The sequence below is a fragment of the Enhydra lutris genome, unplaced genomic scaffold, assembly GCF_002288905.1.
Source record: "Enhydra lutris kenyoni isolate GAN:26980312 unplaced genomic scaffold, ASM228890v2 scaffoldscaffold54, whole genome shotgun sequence".
NCBI classification, from domain to species: Eukaryota; Metazoa; Chordata; class Mammalia; order Carnivora; family Mustelidae; genus Enhydra; species Enhydra lutris.
In genome coordinates, this window is record NW_019154138.1 from 9,090,426 (window position 1) to 9,107,724 (window position 17,299).

General features: G+C 45.0%; 1 protein-coding gene across 2 annotated transcripts; it reads left to right on the forward strand.

Annotated features, from left to right (window-relative positions):
• The first annotated feature begins 3,740 nt into the window (after window positions 1–3,740).
• LOC111157356 (homocysteine inducible ER protein with ubiquitin like domain 1) lies at window positions 3,741–15,804 on the forward strand. 2 transcript variants are annotated; one of them, XM_022518698.1, is made up of 8 exons: window positions 3,741–4,019; window positions 7,070–7,147; window positions 7,237–7,311; window positions 8,437–8,567; window positions 11,154–11,276; window positions 11,780–12,130; window positions 13,891–13,993; window positions 15,041–15,804. In XM_022518698.1, exons 1-8 carry the CDS (start codon window positions 3,867–3,869, stop codon window positions 15,203–15,205), a joined length of 1,179 nt encoding a protein of 392 aa, XP_022374406.1. In that variant the 5' UTR covers window positions 3,741–3,866; the 3' UTR covers window positions 15,206–15,804. The 2 variants fall into 2 exon arrangements, with proteins under 2 accessions (XP_022374406.1, XP_022374407.1); XM_022518699.1 differs by having other exon boundaries at window positions 3,773–4,019; window positions 7,240–7,311.
• Window positions 15,805–17,299: the final 1,495 nt, after the last annotated feature.

Consider the following 17,299-nt stretch of genomic DNA (forward strand, 5'->3'; position numbering starts at 1 on the left):
CCATTCCCAGTGTTTGGTGCTATTATGAATAAAGCTGCCATGAACATTCTTGTGCAAGCCCTTCATTTCTTTGGGGTAAATCCCTGTGATAGTAATGGCTAGATTATAGACAGGTGTGTGTTTAACTCTATGAGAAACTGCCAGACCGATTTCCAAAAAGGATGTACCATTTTTATACTCCTATCAGCCACGTAGGAGACTTCCGGTTGCTCCATATCTTTGCCACTACTCGGTGTTGGTGTTGCAGGGATCTTTGCCTTTTTTTTTTTTTTCTTTTTCCTTTTTTTTTTAAGAGAGGGAGGCAGGGTGAGAGTAAGAGAGAGAGAATCTCAAACAGGTTCCATGCCCAGCACAGAGCCCAACATGGGGCTCAGTCTCACAACCCTGAGATCATGACCTGAGCCAAAATCGAGAGTCAGATGCTTAACCAACTGTGCCACCTGGGTACCCAAGACCTTTACTTTAAAAAAGAGTGCCTTGGGTGACTTTGTGTCATAGTTAGGTTCAGGAACCACTGGACTGGTTTCAGTTTGCTAAATACTAATGGCTAACATTTATTAAGCACATGGCTAACATTTATTGAGCACATCCTGTCTGGATCTGTCCCAAGACCTTCAGCAATGTTCTATCGTGTAACCCTCAGAACAACCCTATGAAATATATACTGTTATTCTTCCTATTTTGCAGAAGAGGAAAATTAGGTACAGAGAAGTTAAATAACTTGCTTAGGGTCACATAGCACTCAAGGGGCAAAAGCTAGGTTTGAAAATAGGCAGTCGGGCTCTGGGACCATGAGTTTAATCACTGACTTATACTTGTCCATACAAATTCTGTACACAGCCATCCTGTTGGACCTAATCAGTAATTGCTGACATTATTATTGTTATTTCAATCCCACACATCCTTCAAAGTTCAGCTCAGATTCCACCGTTTCCACCAACTTTTTTCTGACTACCCCCTCTTCTCCTGCTACTATCAAATCCCTCAGTGTAATCACAAGTCCTTCAGAAATGTGGGAGACTTCTGGGTTGTTCTTTATTTCTGTATTTTTGTATTGTCTTATCACCCCCCTTTATCTTTGTGAGGTTACTGAGATTAGGGTCACTCCATGTTTACCTTTCTATTCCTGGCATGTTTGTGGACTTGAATTTAATGTTTTTTTCTAAATATGCTATAGGCAGAATCACCAGAGTCCTTTAAAAGGAGCTCTTACTGGGAGATAAAACGGACTCACAGAAATTAGATTGCCTCTTCCCTAAGGAAAAAAACACAACCCCTTTACTTTCTTACTGTTAGAAGTGGATGTGCTATCTAAAAGGGTCTTGATGCTTGTCACCATGAGCTAGAGGAAACCATGCCATGGGGCATACTTAATTTCCCAATAAAGCCATTATCTCCTGCCTGGCTGCCTCCTTTAAGGTTTCTGCTTGTTTTAAAAGGCCTGGCCCCACTAGCCAGCTTCTAGCTAGTTCCAAGACTACCAGATCATAATCAGTCATTTTCTTCCATCTTATGTATGAAAGCAGGACCAGCTACCTAATTTGTGAGGACCAATGAAAACGCAAACCTTCTTTTTCAAAATTTATTAAGAATTACAGATGGTGGGACGCCTGGGTGGCTCAGTTGGTTAAGCAGCTGCCTTCGGCTCAGGTCATGATCCCAGCGTCCTGGGATCGAGTCCCGCATCGGGCTCCTTGCTCATCGGGGAGCCTGCTTCTCCCTCTGCCTCTGCCTGCCGTTCTGTCTGCGTGTGCTTGCTCTCTCTCCCTCTCTCTCTCTGACAAATAAATAAATAAAATCTTAAAAAAAAAAAAAAAGAATTACAGATGGTAACAGCAGAGCATTAAACCAAGAGTGGAGTTCCATGTGACTGCACAGGTCCCACACCTGTGGAACCAGCCCCGATGAAAAGCGACAGAGCCCCCCTCCCTCAGCAGACAAAAACCAATCACTGAAAGCTGAGCATGGGGACAATTTCTGTCTAAAGCCCTCCACCCCCACTTCTTAACATAAAGACTGCTGAAAAAGAAACCACCCTAGTTCTATGTTACATTAAGGCTGTTATGGATTGAATGTTTAAAAAGATGTTGAAACCCTGACCCCCAGTACCTGTGAATGGGACTGTATTTGGAAATGTGGTCTTTGCACATGATCAGACTGAGATGAAGTCAGTAGGGTAGACCCTAACCCAGCATGACTTGGTGTCCTTATAAAAAGGGTGCGGTGGGGGTGCCCCGGTGGCTCAGTCAGTGGAGCATACCACTCTCGATTTTGGCTCAGATCATGATCTCAGGGACATGGGATTGAGCCCCCTACCCTGCTTAGGCTCTACACTGGGCAGGTGGAGTCGGCTTGAGAGTCTCTCTCTCCCTCCCCTTGTGTGCCCCACCTTCTGCTTGTGCACTGTCTCTCCTAAATAAATAAAAATCCTTTTTTTTTTTTTTTAAGGTTTTGGGTGGGGGGGATTGGCACACAGAGATGGACATGCATGGAGGGAAAATGATGTGAAGGCACGCACACATCGTGATTGTGATGGTGAAGGCAGAGATGGGATGATGCAGCTACGCAACCCCAGAACTCCAAAGATCGAAGCCAAGTACCAGAAGCTGAGAGAGTGGTATTGAACAGGTCTCTCTCAAAGCCCCCGGAAGGAACAAACCCTGCCCAACACTTTGATGTCAGACTTCTAGCCTCCAGAACTGAGATAATCCATTTCTGTCCTTCAAGCCACCCAGTTTGCAGTACTACACCCACTAACCAGAGCAGGCTCCTCCCGTTAGCCTCCTGCCCTTGCCCTTGCCAAGCTCCTGACACCTGGATAAACAAATGTCCCAGCAGGATTGGACGGGGCCTGCACAATGTCAGTTTTGTTTTTCATGACTTTTTTTTTTTTCTTTCCTACAGAGGGGAGGGAATAAGATTCTCTACATCAGAGACACCTTTTAGAGAACTGAGAATCTTTCCCTCTTGGTCTCAGCCCCAATTGAAAGGAAGTACGTGTTAGCATCCTATAAAGCGAGGCCCTTTGCGAGGGTCTCCCACCCTAAGCTGGACTGCGTGGTCTGTTTGCTAGTCATAAAGATGATGCCCCACACTTGAGGGTGCAACGTTCACGTCTGAGGCCACAGATGAAGGCAACAGCGGTGGGAAGCTTCTGTCCTTGGCCCCAGGAGGAACCCGCCCCATTTCTTCCTTGCCCTCCTAAGGCCGACCTTCCGGGTGAATTCGTAAACGGAATCCACCGAGCTGTTCTTTGGGCTGAGGTCGGTGCAGGCATGGGAGGCCACCACCGTTGGGCAGGCTGTGGGGCCTGACGTCCTGGGCCGCCCACCCGGAAGGGAAAGAAGAAGTGCACACTGGCGCGTGGTGTCAAAAGGGGCGGGGAGAGCTGCTTTGTGAGGGCACAATTTGCAGAAGCCGCCAGGCCGGGGGTCTTCCGGCCTGACCCTCCTCGAGGCGCCTGGAGCAACCCGAGCTAGGGCGCACCCCAGCTCTGTCAGGGCCTCAGCGCCCCCAACGGGCCGCAGCGCACCCAAACCTGGGTTCCGGGGCCGCAGCCGGGACTCCGGGTGACGCAAGGGCTACGGGTTGCATCAGCCCGCGACCACGTGCTCGGCCCGCCCTCCGCCCACGGATCCGGGCGCCAATTGGGCCACGTTAGGGCCGTGACCTCCGCCTCAGCCAATGGGCGGCGGCCACAGAGTGGTCTCGTCGCAGAGCCCAGGCGAGAGGTGCCTATAAAAGGAGCCTGAGGGGGGGGGGGCGCGCGCCCCAGAAACGCGAGCTGTCGTTGCGGAGTTTGTGGGCGGCAGCGACGCCGCTTGCCTGGCATCTCGGAGCTCCTCGGAACCCACAGCGCAGCCAACATGGAGGTCGACCCCGAACCCGAGCCTGAGCCCGTCACGCTCCTGGTGAAGAGCCCGAATCAGCGCCACCGCGACTTGGAGCTGAGCGGCGACCGCAGCTGGAGCGTCGGCCGCCTGAAGGCCCACCTGAGCCGCGTCTACCCCGAGCGCCCGGTGAGAGGGGCCCCCGACTCCCGCGGCCACCGCCTCCCTCCCCGGCTGTCATCCCCTCGGCCCGCCTCGCGTCCGCCACCCCTTCCCTTACAGCTTCTCCCTTTGCCGTTCCTCCCCAGACGGGCTGGTCCTCACCAGGTCACTTCCCCAGGGCTGGGGTCTTGCCCTGCCCTGCCGGGGTAGGCGCCGCGCCGCCGGGCCCAGTGGCCGTCACCTCCACGTCCTAGGCCGCCGTCGCTCCGCCTTCCCGACGGGCCGCCTTCCCCTGTCACCTCGCCTCTCGCGGTCCCGGCCCTAAGACTGTCCCCCTCCAGCCCACCTCCCAGACCACTGCCCCGACCCCTAGGTCTGGCTTCCGGCCTTAGCCAAGCCGCTGAGACAGCAGTTTGACCTTGGGTGAGTCATTGCACCCACCCAGCCTCAGTTTCCCCGAAAGGACAGTGCGACTAGGCGTTCCGCATTAGGATTCCATCCACTGGATGAAGTGGGTTTTCTGAATGCCGCGTCTCAGTGTGAAGCGGAGGAGGCAGGGGCCGGCCACGGGCGGGTGGTTAGGGAAACAGGGTGAGGGCCCAGGGAGTGTGTGCTTAAGGTCCCACACCCAGGAGCGAGACGTGGCTTTTCCCCTCCCTGTCCACCTTCCGCCCTGGGCCCCTCCCTGCCGCGCCGGACTGCGTAGCCTTTGCTGAGTCCCGGGGAGGAGCCCGGCGCGCTTTCTGGTTAGAGTGTTCTGGAAGGGGAAGCAGGCAGAAAAGAACCTCCCTGAGCCTGGGTTTTAGGACTTTGGCCCCTCAATTACAGACTTCCTCGCTTTGTTTTGGTGGACACATCTGTCAACATCATCCTTAGCACCGCCCTCCGTCCCCACCACGTGATGGAGGCGGCTGCATCCTTCCTGTATTTACTTTCTACCCTGATATTATGTAAGTGTCAGCAGTGTGCCTTACTGCCCACAAGTGTAATTCTCCCTCAGGCAGGAGGAGACATTGGGCGGAAAAAGACTGTGGAATTGTTCCTCCTTATCTGAAAAGTTGCTGTGTGTGGTAGCTTCCGGGTTAGGTTCTTTTTGTTCCTTCTCATTCAGTACCGATGGTAGAAGTATTTTCCTTCTGAGTTGTTCTTTTGAATTTTGCTTATTTACCTAATAAGCTTTCATTCCTTTAGCATACCACTTGGGACTGTTGGTAGTTTCACCGCAGCTGCTTCTGAGAAACTAGGTGGCCGTGTTGCTGTGAGAATGGCTCTTAGGTACGTAGGTGTAGTCGCTAGTTGCATCATTTGGTAAAGGCAGTGTTTTGGAGGAGAGCATCCCTTAAGGGCTTCCTTGGGTGACAAACATCACTCCTATTAGTAAGTCTGAAGACCCAAATAAAAGACCTCTCTGGTGTGTAAATTTGTGCTTAAAAATTATGGCAGGAGAGCACTCATCATTTGGTTTCTAAGCTGAGAAACCTTACTTTTATATAGTAGTTTGTATACTTTTATATATAGTTGTTATATACTTTTATATAGTTGTATACCATATTTAATTTTTTTCAAATCAGCCTTCTGGGTGAAGACATAGAATATCATTTCAGGCCTTTAGAAGGAAAACCACAAGGGTGCCTGGGTGGCTCAGTGGGTTAAGCCTCTGCCTTCAGTTCATGTCATGATTTCAGGGTCCTGGAACGAGCCCCACATTAGGCTCTCTGCTCGGCAGGGAGCCTGCTTCCCCTCCCTCTGCCTGCCTCTCTGCCTACTTGTGATCTCTGTCAAATAAATAAACATTTAACAAAAATAAATTAATTAAAAAACCACAGGCAGCTATGGTTTTCAAACCTTTACTAGTGTGGAAGTCTTTACTGTAATGGAGGACCCCGCCTCTGTGGTAACATTTTACAAAATCACGTGTGTAGCATTACCTGTAAAGTCAATCAGAACAGTGGTGAACACAATATCCAGTTAGGTTCTGTAATTTGAGGTGCATAGTGTCAAAAAGTCTTGATTTTATACAGATAAGTAGATGCAGTTATTGTTTCGATTGCTTTAAGCAGTTTACTTTATAATCTCCAGCTACTTGGCAGGAGCAGCTTTATTCCAAATTTTGCATAGTTGTTTGTTCTGGCATTGGTTGATGATCTCCAGGGTACTGGCTTTGGTATATATCATTTGAGGCTGTTAGTTTTAAGTACGACTTTTTTTTTTTTTTAAAAACTTTATTTATTTGACAGAGAGAGATCACAAGCAGGCAGAGAGGCAGGTAGAGAGAGAGGAGGAAGCAGGCTCCCTGCTGAGCAGAGAGCCCGATGCGGGGCTCGATCCCAGGACCCTGAGATCATGACCTGAGCCGAAGGCAGTGGCTTAACCTACTGAGCCACCCAGGCGCCCCTTAAGTATGACTTTTAAAGGAATTAAAAATAGATTTTAAAAGGGAGATTTGTATGAAAAGTGTGGAGAGTCCCTGTGGTTTTGAAATCCCTGGGAAGGAGAAGAGGGGTTGGAATCTTGACTCGTCAGCAGTAGATGACCTTTGACAAGTCAGTTTCAGACTTTTCCTCCCTTCAAACAGGGCTACTAAATCTCACAGGGTTGTATGAAGTATTACCTACACACCATCTCCTCTATACCTGCATTTGCAGGTGAAAGTCTCTTTGAGAACTTAGTTTAGAATTGCTTTATGTTATCTTAGGACAATACTAGGTGATTTTGGTGAAGGCTGACCTTGCTTGGGAGTACTTTGAGTTTTCTCTACAATTTGTGTTTTCTCTATAATCTGTGTTTTTAGTGGCAGAAAGGAATTTCCTTGGGAATTTATAAGTCAGATAGGTCACCATAGGTTTTGTGGACTGGAGATAATTTTGTCATCCTAAATTTATTTGCAGGTTAGAAATTCAAAGTTCACCACTTTCTAAAGAAGAGCTTTGTCTTTGAGACCTTTGAAAAAATGCTTTCCTGTGATTCTAGGGGAAAAATGACCCATATTCAAGTTATTTGTATAAAAGTTTCTTCTGTGTTTGGGAACTTGTGGGAGCTAAATGCTGACCTGTGCTACTCTTTCTTTCCGTGACTAGCGTCCAGAGGACCAGAGGTTGATTTATTCTGGGAAGCTGTTGTTGGATCACCAGTGTCTCAAGGACTTGCTTCCAAAGGTACATCATTTACACCTTAACTTTTGAACGTTTTTTAAGTGCTTACCAGGCCGAATTCAAGTCCTAAAGTACCTCCTTATTATTTTTAGCAGGAAAAACGGCATGTTTTGCATTTGGTGTGCAGTGTGAAGGGTCCTTCAAAAATGTCAGAAACCAGTGCAAAGGTATGTCTGCTTTTTCAAGATTATGACAGTCTCTGTCAATTCAGACCCTCATGGTAGAAATAAAGGGAGTTGGAGAAAACTTGAGATTTTATTGCCTTTTTATCAAGTAATAGTTTTTTCTTCCCCAGTAAGAATCAGGAATTAGAAACTTACCAGTACAAGTGCATGTTTGTTACTACAGTAGTAGACTATACCATTAGTGTTACAGTGAAAAGTAGACTTCTACATTACACTATCTTCTGGGATGTGATTTGACGTTCAGTAGCGGTGTATCCAACAAGGCACTCTAAAATGGGTTTTTACTGACGTTAGCATATAATAAGCTTCTTCTAAGGAATCACTAATTCCTAATATCAAGTGATATCTAAAGACTTACTTACGTTTGATGGTCAAAATCACTTATTTTTTATTTCACAGTGTTGATTGAATATATAGTAATGATATTCTAGTGTAATGACACATTCCAAATTAGGATTATGACTCTATTTCCTGAAACATCTGAACATAGTATAGGAAATTTCTTTCCTTTAGGTTGCTGGCTAGGTTGTACTTACAAATCTTGTTGGTCAGGTTTTATTTCTTGATTTAGTAAATTTAGCACCGTAAGATTTGTAGAACATTATCAGAATTCTTTCTACCAATGATAACTTTGTTGGAAGATTTTATTTTATTTTATTTATTATTTATTTTTTAAAAAGATTTTATTTATTTGACAGAGATCACAAGTAGGCAGAGAGGCAGGCAGAGAGAGAAGGGGAAGCAGGCTCCCTGCTGAGCAGAGAGCCCGATGTGGGGCTCGATCCCAGGACCCTGAGATCATGACCTGAGCCGAAGGCAGAGGCTTTAACCCACTGAGCCACCCAGGCGCCCCTTGTTGGAAGATTTTAATGAAATTACAGCATAGTTACTCTAGGAAAAAATAAGGACTTTTAAAATATAGATTGAAATTGGATTGAAAATTTTCAGAATTTTTTTTTACGTAACACTGCATCTGTTTAATTTTGTTAATAAGTTCAGAGGTGGGGTGAGGGACAGAAGCCATTCACAGCAAAAGAATCCCTTTAGTTTGGTTGCAGACAGTTGCATCAGATCCTTTGTTCTAATATTGATCTTGCACTTCCTTAGGTCGCTGAATCCACAGAGCAGCCTGCTGATCTCCATCAGGGACAGTATCCTGGGGATTCCTCAGGTGATAGCTTAAGGCAAAGGGAGGTTCTTCGGAACCTTTCTCCCTCTGGATGGGAGAGTATGTCAAGGTGAGTGTTAGAATAGAGAACGAGGTTTATACGATGTGGATGGGCATCATTTGCATCAATTTTAAGAATAAAGTATGCTTATTGTTACAGTCGAGAACTTGAAAATGTACAAAATTTTGTTTTTTAAGGGCTTTGCTTTCATGTATAACTTTTCTTAATATATAGAGCCTTTTAAGAACATGTAAGTATATGGGGATCCACATGTTGAAATGTAGGTATTTCGCCTCCCACATGGGTGTGCTTTGCATTGTGCTGACCTCATGACTGGGACTTAGTGCTGCTTCAGAGAGAATAGCTGGTGTAAGCATCTCACAGCTGCTTTGCTGAGTGGCTCTGTGCTTTGTCATAACAACGAGTGACAAAAGATGAAAAGATTGTTTGAGAAATGCTGTGCCAAGGACTGAGTTGGCAGTACTGGAGGAAAAAGGTCTTTTCTTTAGACTTTTTTTTTCTTTTTGTTTTTAAGATTTTATTTATTTGTCACAGTATAAGCAGGGGGAGCAGCAGGCGGAGGGAGAGTCAGGCTCCCTGCTGAGCAAGGAGCGGGATGTGGGACTCGATCCCAGGACCCTGGGATCATGACCTGAGCCGAAGGCAGCCACTTAACCAACTGAGCCACCCAGGCATCCCAAAAAGGTCTTTTCTTTAGAGCAAAAGTCAGGAGTGACTAAATGCTCTGATGTTTGGATTTCATAGCTCTTGGGACCTCCTCTTACAAAAGTTCTTAGGAGAAAAAAAATTAATTACAAGTTAGAATTGTATAGCCCCTCAATTCCCCTGGTTTCCTTTTCCTGGTAGTTTTTAATATTTCATTTTGACAGAGTCAGGTATTTGAGGAATGTTGAGTTGTGTTTTTTTTTTCCCTCCGTAACGGAAATTTCAAATACAAAAGCAGAGGGAACGGTATAGTGAATCTTCACACAGCCATCACCTGAGCCCAATAATAATGATCACAGTTTTGTCATGCTTGTTTTACCTATTCCTCCTTTGCTTTTTCCTTTCTGAAATGTCTAAAAGTAATTCCTAGACGTCATGTCAGTTCACCCCTACATACTTGAGTAAAACCTTAGTTATCTTGCCTATCTACAATCCATGTCCTTATCAGAGTTACAGAAGCACTTTGTTATCCTCTCATTTCCTTGAGCTGTAATATTTTTAAATGATCAAAAACGATATCATACCAAGACTTACTTGATTGGAATACCATTTTAAAAACACTCTGGGAAGGGAATTTGGTTAAAAGATTGTCAGCATAAGGGCACGTAGGTGGGTCAGTCAGTTGAGTGTCTTAACTCTTGGTCTCAGCTCAGGTCTTGATTTCAGGGTCATGAGATCAAGCCCAACTATTGGGCTCCACACTGGGCATGGAGCCGACTTAAAAAAAGACTGTCCACATATAGATTGGATAATTGGATAGAAACACTTAAAATTGCTTCCCTTATTCAAGCTATACAACTTGAAATTTGTGGCCCATATGTATATGAATTTTACCTTGATAAAACTTGTCGATTTTAGGGATGCCTGGGGGGCTCAGTTGATCAGCCATCTGCCTTCGGCTCAGGTCATGATCCCAGGGTCCCGGGATGAGGTTCCACATTGGGCTCCCTGCTCAGGAGGGCCTGCTCCTCCTTCTGCCTGCTGCTCCCCCTTTTTGTGCTGTCTCTCTCTTTTGCTCTGTGACGAATAAATCTTAGAACAAAACGAGAAACAGCGATTTTATTGAACATATACTTATTGAACAGCCAATACACATAACTTTAAGGTTGGGAGGTAACCAGCAGAGCTGATCACATAACCAGTTCCCAATCTTTCCACAGTACTTTTGATTTCAATTTTGTGAACTGCTGCCAAAGGAGTTCACTGTGTAAGGGACACAAAGCCAAAGATGACACCCATATGCTCTGCCCTAGGCTGTTTAAGAAACAGGATTTTGGTGTCAAACAGGTCTCAAACCCAGCCCTGCTATTTAGCTCAGTGACTTCGTGCAAATCCCTTGTCTTCCCTGAGCTGTATTCAGGCTCCCTTCTGTGAAATGGAGGGGAACGCTTCCTCCCCACAAGGTTGTTGGGGATCTGGTGAGCTAACAGCCCAGCCTGTACAGGGCACAGTGTCGGCAAGCACATGTGAGTGAGGCCACATACGTACAAAACTCTGACCCCCGTGTAGCTCAGATTTAGGGGTGGGGAGAAATGGGTGGCAGGAGAGGGGGTAGTTTTCTTTAGGAAAGGCTTTGAAAGAGATGTGGCTTTTTAGAGCTGCTCTTTGAAGGATAAGCTGTGGGTTGAGAGCTGCAGTGACACTCAGCAAATGGAGACTGGGGGTGAGGATCCACCTAGCCTGAACGGGTCCAGCTGGTTTCTACGTCCTAGTAATGACGCAGTGTCCTTTGTGCCCCTGTGGGACCTGGGCCATGGTGGTAGGGCTCTGTCAGCACTTCCTATGCTGGTATTACACAGGGCATCACAAAGTAATCTGCCCGCAACTATCATAAAGCCTCTCTCTTTGAAGTCCTAATTGTAATTTAGACCTTTCATTTATTCATACTAAACCAAGTCAAAATGAGTGTTTTAAAAAAATCTTTCATAGACCTGAAGCTGCCCAGCCAGCATTCCAAGGCCTGGGGCCTGGTTTCTCGGGCTACACAACCTATGGTTGGCTGCAGCTCTCCTGGTTCCAGCAGATCTACGCCCGGCAGTACTACATGCAATAGTGAGTCCTTCCTGTCCTGCTGGGGGCGGCCACGCTGGGGATGGAGGGGGGAGGGTATCCTCAGTGTCTGCAGAACCCTGCTCTGTCTGGTCCAGGGGGTGGAGGAGAGTATACATCATAACTGCTGCCTAATTTGTGTATTAATTCGGGGGGGCTTGTGTCTGTATGTAGTTTGATGACTTCACTTAGAATCAGTTTCTTCCTTTTTAATACAAGGTATCTTTGGTTTTGTGAAAAGTTGAATTTGCTACTGTACCATACTTCTATGGTTTATACTTTTAACTCCAGATGAAATTTGCCATGTGGCTCTCTCAGGAGCAGAAGAGGCATTTATAGATTCAACTGTTAGTAAAGAAATTCTTCACTAAGTTAAACGCAAGTTTTTCATGTACCTACTTACCATTCTTAACAGTAAAAGACCCTTTGTAACTAAGACTATGAGAAGCACAGTCTTCACAGTGCTTTGCTCTCAACAGTATCTGCCTCTGTTGATTTTATTTTAGTTTAGCGGCCACTGCTGCATCAGGGGCTTTTGTCCCCTCACCAAGTGCACAAGAGATACCTGTAGTCTCTGCACCTGCTCCAGCCCCTATTCACAACCAGTTTCCAGCAGAGAACCAGCCAGCCAATCAGAACGCTGCTCCTCCAGTGGTGGTTAATCCTGGGGCCAATCCAAATTTGCGGATGAATGCACAAGGTGGCCCCATTGTGGAAGAAGATGATGAAATAAATCGAGATTGGTTGGATTGGACCTATTCAGCAGCCACATTTTCCGTTTTTCTCAGTATCCTCTACTTCTACTCCTCCCTGAGCAGGTTCCTCATGGTCATGGGGGCCACCGTCGTTATGTACCTGTAAGCAGATGATTTCGCTTTCCTTTTTCCCCTTTACTATAAATTAATGCGGCATGGTGGCTCAAACCAAGTACAGATTTTTCTCTTTTTTTAAGCAGTCGTAGTCATTATTTATGGGAGTGTTGTTTTAAGATTTTATTTAGTTATTAGAGAGTGAGAGCAGGAGGGGCAGAGAGAGAGAGTCTTAAGCAGGCTCCATGCCTAGTGCAGAGCCCGATGCAGGGCTCAGTCTCATGACCCTGAGATCATGACCCGAGACGAAATCAAGAGTTGAACACTTAACCGACTGAGCCACCCAGGCGTCCCTGTGGAAGTGTATTTAATAGCATATTATTCTGGCACCTTCAGTGCAAAGAACTGACAGCCTCATTGGGCACTGCTGAGAACACATTAATTGTATGTTAACGCAAGAAGAAAGTTCTTTTTTCTTCTGGGTAAGGTCCCTGCCAGGCTCATGAACCACAATAATATGGTCATTTTAAGACATGAAAGGGAAAATTGTATTTGTTTTGAAAGTTTATCTTTATCAATCTGTAGTTGCTGCCTCCCAGGAATAAAGGTCAGGCACTGACAGCAGCACAGCTCTCAAGGGCCACGCAAAGCTCTGAACCTTTACAGACCTGACACTGGCTTTATCCTTGACTCAGAGTAGTGATTCTCAATCAGGATGATTTTGTACTCCTAGGGTGTGACACTTTGGACTGTCAAAGCTGGAGGGGCAGTCCTGCTGGCATCTAGTAGGTAGAGGCCAGACCTGCTGCTAGACATCCTAGAAAGCATAGGACAGCCCCACAGTAAATATCCGGCCCCATAGGTCAGTAGTGCCAAAGCCGAGAAACCCTCGCCTGGAGTCATATGTCTTCTTTGTGGTCATAACTGACAAATTTTTCCTATAGAGTGAAAATGGATTTTTATTTTAGTTTTAAAAATCTTAAGAGAACAATATTTGAATAATATAATAATTACTCTTATATCCAGAATTAATCATTGTTAATATTTTGTCACATTTGCTATAAGACTTACAGTTAATTGGATTTTCCAAATAAAATTTTAGCAACACTTTAAGTTTTTTAGTCTCTAGAATCATATTTGGTTTTTTTTTTTGTTTTTTTTTTTTGTTTTTTTTTTTAAGATTTTATTTATTTATTTGTCAGAGAGAGAGAGGGAGAGAGAGCGAGCACAGGCAGACAGAATGGCAGGCAGAGGCAGAGGGAGAAGCAGGCTCCCTGACGAGCAAGGAGCCCGATGTGGGACTCGATCCCAGGACGCTGGGATCATGACCCGAGCCAAAGGCAGCTGCTTAACCAACTGAGCCACCCAGGCGTCCCTAGAATCATATTTGTGACCAAATTTAGGTCTTATTTTTATGTAGGTTATTAGATATTACAATCCCAGCTCTGTGTGCATATGTGTGTGTATCCCTCCCTCACCTCCTGCTCAGGGTTGCACGTGTAAAGTTTAGTTCAGGATCAGCAAGAGCACTTACTGTATTCAGGGTGCTGTTAATGTTGGGGGGCACGCAGTGCTGAATAAGACAGTCCTCATAGTGACCCTGAAGAAGGTGATAGGCCGCTGAGGAAGTCTAGGAGATGTTGAGGTAGGAAGTCTCTGCAGATGGGCCTGTGAGCTTTTAATGAGAGCACTGCTGTGATTAGAGGAGGAGAGCAAGGGGGACCTTATCTAATCAAGAAGACCCTTAAATTCTTGTACAAATTTCACTGTGATTAGCTAAGATGAACTTTTATGTGCTTCCTTTGAAGGCATCACGTTGGGTGGTTTCCATTTAGACAGAGGCCAGTTCAGAACTTCCCAAATGATGATCCTCATGAAGCTGTGAATCAGGACCCCAACAACAACTTACAGGTAAGGAGCTCCCGGGGGGCCCAGCAAGCTTCGTGTGAAATGCCAGACTCTCAAATCCTTAATGTTTATTTAGCCTCATGGTTTACCATTTCCTTAGGCTGAGGTTTCAAGATTTTTTCAAATTTGTTCTTAGAGCACTAGGTTTTTGTTTTTTGGTTTTTTTTTAATAAGATTTATTTATTTTGAGAGAGAACAAGAGCATGCATGCGTACAAGCAGGTGGGGGCGGGGAGAGAGAGAAGGGTAGAAAGAATCTCAAGCAGACTGCCTGCGCCGAGATCAGAGCCCAGCACGGGGCTCAGTCCCAGAACCCTGAGATCATGACCTGAGCAGAAACCACGAGTCAAACGTTTAACTGACTGAGCCACCCAAGCACCTCGATCAGTAGCTATTTTTATAAAAAACATTGAGTATGCCATAAAATCCATCAGGTATTTTAGTCTTCTGGCAATTTGCATTTTGGTTAATGTAAAGAATGTTTTTTAAACACACTATTTTGAGCATTCAGAGGCCTATAATGATGTGTTATACCATGGAAACTGCTAATGGATAGTTACTGGAATTAAACCCTTAGGAAGATAAGCATGTCTCATAGAACAGATTTCCTGGAGGATTTCCCTAGATTTGTAGAATAGTTTAATCCATAATCCTAAAGGATATTCTTTTGTAATATAAATTGTCACCCTTGCATCTGTTTCCAGAACATTTTTAGTTTCTTAACTCAAAATACTGCCAAAATCGGAATACCCATATTTAATGAAGTGGTTAACTTAATTCATGAGTTTAATAATGAAGATGTAGTTACTACATTTGTTCTAATACTTAACTGCCGGGGGTTTTCAAAACCGTGAGAAGGTCACCAGCAGTTGTGCTGTGAGGCCTGAGAACTCCATCCAGCCTTGGACACCATTCCCTCGGGTCCTGTCTGCCTGATTGCTTTGAGTATGAGACCAAGGATTAACTCTGCCCTTTCCTAACATTATTAGGTTATTTGGCATTTGTCATGGTCCTAATGGCTTTATCACTGTGTTTCATTATAATGCTGTAGGAAGGCTCTGATGCTGAAATCGAAGACCCCAGCCGCCTCCCTCCAGACAGAGATGTACTAGACGACGAGCGGACCAGCCCTTCATTTATGAGCACAGCCTGGCTTGTCTTCAAGACTTTTTTTGCTTCTCTTCTTCCAGAAGGCCCCCCAGCCATAGCAAACTGATGGTGCTTGCTTTCTGGCTGCTGGAGGCTTCGACAGGCATGGACTGGATCATCTGACTCCAGCTGGATTTCTTCACTTGGACATGGCAATGGCACAGAATTTAAGAATCAGCAAGGAGGAGGATATGCTTTTGTGATAAAGCAAAAGCAGAAACTAAGACGTGAAGCCAAGATACAAATTGATGAACAAAAAATGTCCAAGGCTTCTCATGTCTTTTTTTCTCTGAAGAGCTTTAATATATACTGTATGTAGTTTCATAGGCATTGTAAGTAGAAGGCATTAGTGTCGCATGTTTATGCCTGAGGAACTTTTCAGATGTGTGTGTCTGCATGTGTGTTTGTACATAGATATCATAGATGCAGAAATGGTTCTGCTGGTACGATTTGATTCCTGTTGGAATGTTTAAATTACACTAAGTGTACTACTTTATATAATCAATGAAATTGCTAGACATGTTTTAGCAGGACTTTTCTAGGAAAGACTTATGTATAATTGCTTTTTAAAATGCAGTGCTTTACTTTAAACCAAGGGGAACTTTGCAGAGGTGAAAACCTTTGCTGGATTTTCTGTTCAATAAAGTTTTACTATGAATGACCCTGGCAGAGACTCCTGTCATTTTAGCAGTTTGCTCCATGTCCATGGCACGGATGGTCGACAGTTGAGTTGCTAACTTGTAAGTCCCCTGCATGTTCTGCTGCTTTTTATAAAAGAACTGTTTGTACTAATAAAGAATGATAAGGTAAGGCCATGAAAGTTCTAATTTCCTAAGAATATACTTGTGTTTGTCCCCATTCCATGATTCCAACAGTACTGGCTTAATGTGGTAACCCATCAAAGTTGAATTCCCCAGGTTTAAAGTTAGTGGCATTGAGGCACCCGGCTGGCTCAGTCGGTAGAGCATGGGACTCTCCATCTCAGGGTCGTGAGTTCAAGCCCCCCATTGGGTGTGGAGCCTACTTTGAAAAAGAAAAAAAGTCAAGTCACTAACTACCTTCCACTTGGCAATTCTGTGATAATTACACCTGCTCATCTAGCACTGGCTTTTGTAAGCTGAGCTTGCTTTAGTGATTTTAATCTCTTAAGTATTAATTTTGAGACTAATCTTAAAAACACAGTTGTGTGTATTTTTCACCCACGAATAATGCTATAGGCAGAATGCTGAAAGCCTGGGCAGGGTGTTTTTGGCACAGTAAATCACTTTTAGTATCATGGTTGTTATCATTTAAATTAATCATGACTGAAAACCTCTTTTACATCAAATAAACATTCATTGAACAGCTCATACTAAGGAAGGCCTTTTTCAAGTCTTGGGTAGAAAAGCCTATTGATTTTTCAGGGGAGGGGGCATCACCATCTGACAAAGTGCCTAGAGCCCCAGACAGATGGCGGCGTCCGTCTCATGTTTCTGAAGAACTGGGGCCACTCGCTGTGAGGTCAGCCTGTGATGGTGAAACTCCAGATTCCATGGCCCAAAATAGTTCCAGGAAGATGCTCCTGAGGACAGCTGACAAGGGTTCACATTGGCCCAAGCTGCACCAGGACAAAGGGGGTGATCTTCAAACAAAGAGAAGGCTTTAAGACAGCTGGTGGGTGGGGGATGTGGCAGAAATGTCAATGCTTCCACAACAAGTATTAAATGTGGTATAATAATGTACTACCTACCACCATTCATACTAGAGAATGACTGGTTTGGATCTTCATGACAAAGTAGCAGTTAAATATCTAAAACCAAAATTTCCTTATTTCAGCTTAAACCATAGCAGCTTTTTAAATTTGTGTTTTCCCAGGTATGTTTTCTTAAATCCTGGTTGCACAGGAGAAACACTGCAAAACATGAGCTCATGGTCAAGTAAATTTGAAAACTGCAGTTTGATCCTACTGTGGACTTCTGGGATTTTCAAAAATGCTAATTAGCCTAGAGGGAGGGCTTGTGGTCTGCAGCCTCTTCCTTCTAGGAAGGTGCCTAGGACCAAACCAGGTGGTACATTTAGGTGGCAATACTCCACAGGGCTGGGCCAGGTTTCTCCAGAAGGCTATATATGCTCTAATCAATGTTGCCTTATGGTGCTATTTCTCCCAGAGCCACGATTCACA

Bases quoted from the DNA above. Each gene is read 5' to 3' on its own strand.
- LOC111157356 (XM_022518698.1), top strand. From the start codon at position 3,867: ATGGAGGTCGACCCCGAACCCGAGCCTGAGCCCGTCACGCTCCTGGTG. The intron at 4,020-7,069 runs GTGAGAGGGGCC...TTCCGTGACTAG, and splicing joins GCGTCTACCCCGAGCGCCCG to CGTCCAGAGGACCAGAGGTT. The intron at 13,994-15,040 runs GTAAGGAGCTCC...ATAATGCTGTAG, and splicing joins ACCCCAACAACAACTTACAG to GAAGGCTCTGATGCTGAAAT.